Consider the following 9,850-nt stretch of genomic DNA (forward strand, 5'->3'; position numbering starts at 1 on the left):
ATAGCATTTTAAATGTCATATATTGTCCATGAATGAACTACCAAGTTGGGCTCATTGGGGAGACTACATGCTTTATTATTTCTTTCCAAGAATAAAAACATACAGTTAACAAAATTTAAAAAAAAATCAGACAGTAAAATAATACAAAAATATAGAACTTTCACAGCAATCAGGGGAAGCCAAGCTAAAAACAAAATAAGTTACCAAAACACTCACTAGAAGTTCTCAAAAATAAAGTCTGATAACAATGGATGCAAAAGAATCTTGAGCACTGTGGTGGTGGAAATGTCATATTAACATTCTGTTTCAGCAAACAAGTCAAGAAAAAGTTCACCATCCATCTACCTAAATAATAGTTATTAAAAACAACAACAACAACTTTTGATCCCACAAATAACTTTAATTTCCATAGATCCAAACTGAACATAGTCCAGACATCCTCCAAAACACATGGGGTAACATACTGTGACATTTTAGACAATAGAAGACCTGAAGGAATTAAACGGGGTGAAGAACTGGTGAGAGCAGAGTTGCAGAGGAGTCTTTGAACTGAGAGAAAAACACAGGATGTAGGACTATTCATCATGGGGTTCCAAGGACAAGAATAGAACAGGCCAAACTAAACAATGGGATAAACAGCAGATCCATGGTCTTTCTTGAGGGTGCTTCACTGGTGGTGGAGGGACTTGGGAGGCTGGAGCATGTAGCCTTTCTTGATGACAGTGTGGAGTCTTAGGCTAGTATTTATTGAAATTTCTTGAAAGAAAAGGCTGGGTTGTGAGCATCCTACTTCTTAAAAAGTATACCTCAGTTGAAACATAGATAATAATCCCAAAATTGCTGGAATAGTGAATTCACTTTTTGAGTAACAGTTCATTAAAACATGCAGGTTTATTGATAAGTAAAATGTGGGGGGCAGATCCAAGGGAATCCAATTGTTCTCCCTTATCTCTGGTTTTGTGCACCATAGACTCAGTTACCTGCAATCAACAACAAACTGAAAACTTAAAATTAAAAAATCCAGAAATACATATTCCATAAGTATAGAATCTGGTACAGCAATGCTCCAATCTGACCTGAAAAGATGAACCTCTCCACTTAATGAGAAAAGAATTATAGGCAGAGGTTGCAGAGATCTTTGCTAAGAGTAAATATACATGTGAAACTGCAAAGAAGGAAAAAGAAAAGCATGCTACTTTTGCTCTTGAACCTAAAGTTGCAAAAGTTTTGGCCACAGCACTCAGTGTTCAGCTAAGGTCAACAATGTTTTCAAAGAGAGCATCAGTGGTTCCAGGTATCCCCTTGGCAATGTGGATTGTGTCTGTAATTCATAAGGAGGGGTCCCTGTAATTACAACTCTAAGAATCCCACCAGTCACTCTGCCCAACCACAAAATCTGGGGCAATGTAGTGTATTGTTAATAAAGCCTCAAGGCCACACACTGGCCACACACTTTCTCAGGGTGCCCTTGACCTCGCTGTTCCTCAAGCTGTAAATGAGGGGGTTCAGCATTGGGGTGAGAATGCTATAGAAGGCTGACACCACCTTATCGTGGTGAGCTGACCTGTAGGATTTGGGTCTCATGTAGATAAAAATGGCAGCTCCATAAAAGAGCCCCACCACAGCCACGTGTGAGGAGCAGGTGGCAAAGGCCTTCTTGCGGGCTTCTGTGGAGTGCATGTGGAGGACAGCAGCCAGGATGAGACTGTAGGAGGTCAGGATGAGGCAGAAGGGCACCAGGAGCATCAACACACAGCAGATGTACATGACATTCTCAAAGACAGACGTGTCAGCACAAGCCAAGCGCACCAGTGTAGGGGCCTCACAGAAGAAATGGTCTATCTCTCGCCTGCTGCAAAACGGGAAGCTCAGGGCAACAACTGCCTGCATCAGCCCGTCAGCTGCTCCCAGGAACCAGGACCCCATGGTCATCCTCAGACACAGTGGCCAGCTCATGAGCATGGGATAGCGCAGAGGGTGGCATACAGCCACATAGCGGTCATAGGCCATGGCTGCTAAGAGGAAGCACTCCCCACCACCCAGAGTGAGAAGGAAGAAGATCTGCAAGCCACAGCCAGCAAGGGAGATGGACTTGATTCCAGTCAAGTAGTCAGCAGCCATTTTAGGCACAGTGGTGGAAACCAGCATGGCATCCATGAGGGACAGTTGGCTCAGGAGGAAGTACATGGGCGTGTGGAGCCGGAGGTCCCACTGAATCAGGAGAATCATGAGAGCATTGCCCACTAGAGCCATAAAAGCTATTGTCAGAACCATCCCAAAGAGAAACTGCTGGGCTCTGGAGTGGCCCAAGAGACCTAGGAGAATGAAGTCGGAACTGGTGTTCCCACTTTCCATGATTTCAAACAACAGAAGAGACACTGTCAGTGGAAACATAGGAGAGAGATTAATTTTTTAAATGCCCCTTGTTATTTATATCCTTCTAAATAATCACATGTGTAATAATGAAACCTATTTTAAATCTTTCATCTCTTATTTTTCTTCTTGTTTTTATTTTTGGTGCTGGGGATTGAACTCAGGGGTGCTTGGCCACTGAGCCACATCCCGAGCCCTGTTTTGTGTTTTATTTTGAAACATGGTCTCACTGAGTTCCTTAGTGCCTCACCATTGCTAAAGCTGTTTTTTAACTTGCAATTCTTCTGTCTCAGTCTTCCAAGCTGCTGGGGTTACAGGCATGTGCCACCACGCCTGGCTTCATCTATTTTTTAAGCATGTTTAAATCAAGATAAAATTAACTTAAAGGTTTTTTTTTTTGTCATTTTGAAGTTTCACATGATAAATGCCTCCTAGGTTGAGTGCTGATTAATTGGCATACCAAATCCTAATTCTTGAGAAGTTGCAACTGACATACAAGAGAGACTTTTTAGTTACTTGGTGCCCAAATAAATGGGTGAGCAGGAAATGGTGTACATGTGTCATTCATATTGATGCTTTAGTCGTGTCCTGCATGATCAATATCTTAGAGATGAATTGTCCATATCTTACTTTCAAAAAATTATGTACTTAATAATGAAGATTCCAAATCTAAAACACGTGAAAATTGGTTAAACTTCCAAAATCATGATGTTTTCCCTGACGCTGACTGAATCTGGAAAGCCTTTTCTAAAACTGGAGGGCTTGTCTTCTCAGATCTAGAAGGCAGGAAGACAGCATCTGCAGAAAGAAGCATAACTTCATGTGAAGTTGGTAGTACCTTAGTCACTTCCACAGTTTTAAACTTAAGGTAATCAGTGTTATTTGAGTTTGTTAGTTAGTGTGGAGCTCTATTGTTCAATTCACTCTCTCATTAATCCTTCAACAGTGCTTTGTATTGATTTAAAGATGCACTATTCACTGGGTAAGGAAAAAATCTGGTTCTTTATTACAAATGTGTGCAGAAACATTAATTTCTTCCTCATTCCCCATAGAACAAAAATCTTTAAATCAATTTTTGTCTTTGATCTTCTCCTGCTAGAACTGGATGAAGAAGCCCAGAACTGTACAGATATGGCTACTAGTCTGTCCTCAGGGATGCTGCCTGCTTCATCATACTCACATGGCAGAAGGTGTGCAGCTCTTAGGGAGTGCCAAGATCTACCCTAAGTCCAAATGCTAGTCGTGGCTGGAGAGCATCCTGCCTTGGATTGCTCCACCCTGTGGACATACTTCTTTGTCAAATATGTCTTCACCTGCCAACCTCTGTGCTCTGCACACCCCTGAATCTCTGAAGCATGATCTGTGTGCCTGGTGACCAAATGAAAACCCTGGCCATGGCTCTCACTGCCTTCCCAAGACTGGAGGAAACCCTAACCCATTCTTCCCTACTCCAACTTCTCAGTGTTAAAGACGGACTAAGCTTTAGACCTGTTTAGAAATTATTATGTAATTCAGTAACTCTAGGATGTTGGGCAAGTTCCTTTAATTTTTTACACTGTAAACATCTTTAAGTGAACAGTGACACAATGACATTAAGTATATTCACATATCGGTACAGTTCTCACCAGTGTCTACCTTGAAAACTCTTTTCATCTCCCCAAAATGAAACCATGCACCATTAGAGAGAACTCCCCGTGCTTCTCCCAGGCCACTAGAAGCCTCCATTCTCTCTCCCTCTATAAATCGGTGACTCTAGGAAGTGGACCTGGAGGAAGTCACTCCTGTCCTTGTCTGTTTGCACTACATGCTGTCCATGACCTTGACTCGGGTGCATGGGTGCTGCTTGGTGTGTCAGAGTCCCTCCTTATCGAGGGTCACTAGTGCCCCACTGGCTGTGCACAGCACACTTTGCTTATTCCTGTACACATCAGTGGCCGCCTTGCACTTCCATGAACTTTCCTGAGCATTTATGTGATTTTTAATGGACATTTGACAGCAGAAATTACAGCTTTTTCTTTAATAAAGTGATAAGATGTCACATGAAATAGGACAACTTCAGTAATCCTTTTGCTTAAGTCATGCAAGAGAGGTTTATGAGTTTTTAGAGACTAAATTCAACAACTCCCATGACTTTTCAATTCATTACAAAGTTTCTGCTTGTGTTTAAATCATTTTAAATTAAAAATCACTAACACTTAACTTTTCAAAGGAAATAGGTATTTATATATACTTTTTGAAGGTAGAATGGGTATATAAATGTGATTTGCCATTACAAATGTAATTTTCCACTCAGCATTACATAGCATTTAAATTCAAAGAAAGAGCAAATGAATTCTCCAAATAATAAAATAATTCCCAGTTAGTTATTTTTGTAAGAAATGATAATGCTTGACTTTACTAAAATTCACTATCTATATATTTATATTACACAAACTAAGTAAGTTGACACTAGTCAAAAATACTTGCAAAGCTATGCAAATAGAATTATTTGGGATTCATTTCTAGAACAATGATCATGGATGCAAAGTGTTGCTAAAAGAGTAAATAAAATACAGCAAATAAAATACAACATGCCATTAAAAGGAGGAAAGGAAGCTCAAATCCCAGGGTTGGGAAAATGTATTATCCTGGAAAACAAAGATTTCTTTTTTTTTTTTTTTCTTCCCTCTGACTTCATGGGTTTGGAGATTTCTTACCCACATTTCCATCTGCTTCCACAGCTTTTTCTTAGAGTGATGTGAAAACGGTTGTTTTCCCCATGTCTTTGCAATGCTGTGAGGAGCACAGCATTCCCCTGCCCTTTCTTCCTTTTAAAAAAGCTTTTGGGTAATCATGGGAAATTTAAATAAGTGCCTGTAATTTTCTTTTCTATACTTTTTTTCAGACTCATTGCCAAAATTTGATATTAAGATGTTAAGTTTCTTACCCAGTGTACTGAGATGATCTTCTGTAACAAATAATATCATACAGACCTTTTATTTGAGGGAATCGGGCTGTTAAAGAATCCAGCTGGTGAGCAGCAGCTAAGCATACACTGCAGCTCTCCGGGGATAACAAGCACAACAGGGAACAGAGGATTTTCTCAAACTTGTTGAGCATGAAGTGCTAGGATTGGCATCCCTTACCCATGTGAGGGGACACTCACTGCAGCAGGCTGCATCTGCGTCCTCTGTGAGAAGCATGGTTGCAGTCCCCTCGTGCTGCAGGAGTGACTTGCTGCTGCTGTGTCCAGCTGGAGTATATCAGTGCCCATGCACAGCTACAGGGTGTGTGACCTATACCCACAGGGGCTGGAAGCACTCTCATTAGCCAGAGCCACGTGACGTGACACTTCAGGGGACAGAGAGGTTGGATTTCAGGGGTGTTTTAAAGATTCCCAGGATTCTGACCTACTTTGTATGCTTCAGAAAGCTATGAGTCATAAAATAATAGAGGATCATTCTGGAGTAAAAAGAAAATGTAAATAAGTGTCCTGGGAAAAGGTCATGATTTTAAAACCCATCTATGTGTGAAGTTATAGGATCCTGGTATTTCTTTCTGAATTTCAATAAAAGAGAAGATTAAAAACTGAACCACTGACACCAGCCACTGTCAAATACTATAACTGGAATGAAATGAAGCCAAGGGTACAATTCAGCTAATTTTTTTTGCCCCCTTTTAACTAAATTTAAGAGAATCAATGCTAAAGTACAGGTGCCAACTTGCATTTATGAAAGAGAGTTTTATTTTATTTGTATGTTTGCATTTTTGTGTCTAGGTAACAACATCCACTATAACAGCAACAGTGCTGGGGAGAGCTCTCACATTTCCTGTCTGTAGATGTTGACTTTTAGCAAAGTGTCCAATCCCAATCAGACGCAGAATGTGATTGATAGAGCACATGGGTACAGTCTACTTTTAAAGTCAAATCTTCTTATTTCTGCTGAAATATTTGTAATATGTTTTAAATAGCTATTGAAGTAGTTTCAATTTTAATTTCATTGAATAGATAAATGAATGAAATGAAAGAATCATACTGCTATAGTGAACTGCATATGCCAAAGTAAACGTAGCTACCAATTGCTGTACAGATTGTCGAGGTGAGAAATGGAGTACTCGTGGCTAGAGAACACAGCCTGAGGCATCCAGAGCTGAGGGGGGATTAGCAATTGAGCTTTGGTATTGCTAAACACTGGCCTTGAATTTATTTAAAATTGCAAAGTTTAACTTAATGTCAACATAGTAGGCAGAAAATGGCTTCATAAAGACTTCCATGTAGCAATCGCACTAATCTGTCAGCGTGTTAGTTTACAAGGCCAAGAAAAGTTTGCAGACAGAAGTAAAGCTTCTAATAGGCTGATATTAAAATATAGATTATATAAGTGAGTCCAAAGTAATGACAGGATGCTTAAAAGTGAGAGGGAAGCATTAGAGAGAATGGTTGAAATGCCGGAATGAGGTTTTTACCCAATACTCCCAATATGGATGGGGATGGAGAAAGGGGGCCAGGGGCCAGAGCTCTAGGGGTCTCCAGAAGGTGGGATGGGGAAAGGACAGTTCTGCCCTAGGGCTTCCAGGATGAGGCAGCCTGCTATTAGTCTCCTGAGGTTGATTTTTACTTATGTTTTCCAGAAGGAAGGCAATGCACTTGAACTGTTGAAGTCACTGAGGGTGTGTTCAGTGTTACAGCATCAGCATGAAACAAACCATCAGCATCACACCCAGGATGGCTGTTGACCATGAGAGGCCAACACAACACAAGACCCTCTGTAATCAGGTCAGGGCAGAGGAACCCAGGCACATGCCAAGTCTTAGAGCTCTAAGCCAGCACACTCCCGGCTGTCACTCTGACACCAGTTACTGTTAGCTTTGACCTCCTGTGCCCTCCCTGTCCATGGGATATGAGAAGATCCCTCATAGGCTTGTTCTAGTCTGCTGACTGCAGGAACTGTGACCCTCCCACCACCACCCCACATTGTGTGCTCAGGGCTCGTGCTCTTTCCCAAGCCCTCTTACCAAGACCTGCACCCCCACACCCTATTGTGGTGCTGTGTGTACCTGCTCACTCCAAGGTGAGCCAGGCCATAGCAGTCAGTCCCTGCCATGTCCTTGTTGGTTGCTGCAGGGAGGGTAATGAGTGCACCTCTGAGAACTCTGCCTCTCCTGTGAAAATGCAAGCACTAACTTTTCCTTCAGTTTCCCTAATAAGGTGAGGTACATGTGAATGGGATCAGACTGCATGTGCTACATTTGTCTTACTTTTATTTTCTCCAGAATTGTATTTCTGAAATTCATCCATACAATAATAGGTACTTAAATTTCATACTTGGGGCAAAATAACCTGTTCATTCTGTTCCAATGTTAGAAGATGTTAGACTAGTTTTTATTTTTGTGATGATGGAAATGATGCTCTCCAGACACTTTTGTGCATGTGTTCAGTAAATATTTATGCAAATTTGGGGTATCTGTACCTAGGAGTGATATTGGCAGGACAAAGAGAATGTGGAGTTTAATTTTTTAGATATACAAAAATGTCTCCTACAATGGCTTTCCCAACCAGCTGTAAAAGACTCTCCTTTATGTATTGGGCAACTTTTGTTATTTTCTCTTATTAACTTGAGACCTTCTGAGTTTAAAGTGGTAAGTGATGATGGACATCATTTGAGTTTTGCTCATGTCTGCTGAGGCTGAGGACCTTTCCAACACTGACTAACAATGCTGTGAAGTGACACTTCAAGGTGATTGAACTAGGATTAAGCCCCAACTTCTTTAATAAGACTCCTAAAGCACAAGAATTAATTCCAAGAATCAATAAATGGGATGGATTCAAACTAAAAAGCTTCCTCTCAGCAAAAGAAAAAAACAGTGAGGTGAATAGAGAGCCTATAATATGGGAACAAATTTTTACCACATGGTCATCAGATACAGTATAAATCTCTGGGATATATAAGGAACTCAAAAATCTTTTTTTTAATATTTATTTTTTAGGTGTAGATGGATACAACACAATGCCTTTATTTTTATGTGGTGCTGAGAATCAAACCCTGGTCTTGCCTGTGCTAGGCGAGTGCTCTACTGCTGAGCCACAATCCCAGCCCAGGAACTCAAAAATCTTAACACTAGAACTGGGGATGTGGCTCAAGGGGTAGCGCGCTCACCTGGCATGCATGCGGCCTGGGTTCGATCCTCAGCACCACATACAAAAGCAAAGATGTTGTGTCCACCAAAAACTAAAAATAAATAAATAAATATTGAAAAAAATTCTCTCTCTAAAAAAAAAAAAAAATCTTAACACCAAAAAACAAATAACCCAATCAATAAATGGGTCAAGGAACTGAACAGGTACTTCTCAGAAGAAGATATATAATCAATCAACAAATATATGAAAAAAATGTTCAATATCTCTAGTAATTAGAGAAATGCAAATGCATCCAGATTTCTTCTCACTCCATTCAGAATGCCAGCTATTAAGAATACAAACAACAATAAGTGTTGGCGAGGATGCTGGTGGGACTGCAACTTGGTGCAGCCCCTATGGAAAGCAGTATGGAGATTCCTTGGAAAACTGGGAATGGAACCACCATTTGACCCAGCTATCCCACTCCTCAGTCTATACCCAAAGGACTTAAAAACAGCATACTACAGGGTCACAGCCACATCAATGTTTATAGCAGCACAATTCACAATAGCTAAACTGTGGAACCAACCTAGATGCCCTTTAATAGATGAATGGATAAAAAAAAAATGTGCCATATATACACAATGGAACATTACTCAGCAGTAAAAGAGAATACCACATTTTCTTTATCCTTTCATCTAATGCATTCTGCTGTCATATATAACATTAAAATTTTTTAAAAAAAGATGATTGGCCTTGTTTACTGAGCTCTGGGACATTATCTAGGTATGTGGAGATTCTTTCACAGCATAGCTACATGGCTATTTCAGCTAGTTTGAGCTGCTTGCATTTCAATTCATTGTATAATTTAAATTAAATCTTTCTTTAGCTTATCAATATTTTTCTTCATGCTTGGCAAGGTGTTTTTTTTTTTTCCACATATAAAATACTTCTTTACCTAGGGGCTGGGGCTGGGGCTCAGCGGTAGAGTGCTTGTCTCGCATGTGTAAGGCCCTGGGTTCAATCCTCAGCACCACATAAATAAAAGTATTTGTCCACCTACAATTAAAAAAATTAAAAAAAAAAGTACTTCTTTACCTAAACCCCGATAACATTTGCCTACATTATCTTCTTGAAATTATTGCTGTACCTTAAATATTGAGATAAAAAGCCACCTTGTTTTAGAGATTAGCTATAAAATAAGTCTCTTTAAGTGTATGTGGATATTCAATTGAGTCAGTCTGTTTCCACACAAAGACAAGAGCTTTCCCACAGCCTCCTTTGTCTTAAGTCAGTAATCAGGGCATGAGTTCTGTTGTAGTTGCCCTATTTTGCTTTATTGACCTGTATTTGCTCAACAATAATAATTACTTAATTATC

General features: G+C 40.2%; 1 protein-coding gene across 1 annotated transcript; it reads right to left on the reverse strand.

Annotated features, from left to right (window-relative positions):
• Positions 1 to 1,428: 1,428 nt before the first annotated feature.
• On the reverse strand, positions 1,429 to 2,370 carry LOC124093793 (olfactory receptor 2T33-like). Its single transcript, XM_046446347.1, has one exon. The coding sequence runs from the start codon at positions 2,353 to 2,355 to the stop codon at positions 1,429 to 1,431; it is 927 nt and encodes a 308-aa protein (XP_046302303.1). The 5' UTR covers positions 2,356 to 2,370.
• Between the last annotated feature and the right edge of the window lie 7,480 nt (positions 2,371 to 9,850).

This window comes from Marmota monax, unplaced genomic scaffold (assembly GCF_021218885.2).
Source record: "Marmota monax isolate L192 unplaced genomic scaffold, Marmota_monax_Labrador192_F-V1.1 WCK01_AAM20220418_F8-fsc01019, whole genome shotgun sequence".
Classification (NCBI taxonomy): domain Eukaryota; kingdom Metazoa; phylum Chordata; class Mammalia; order Rodentia; family Sciuridae; genus Marmota; species Marmota monax.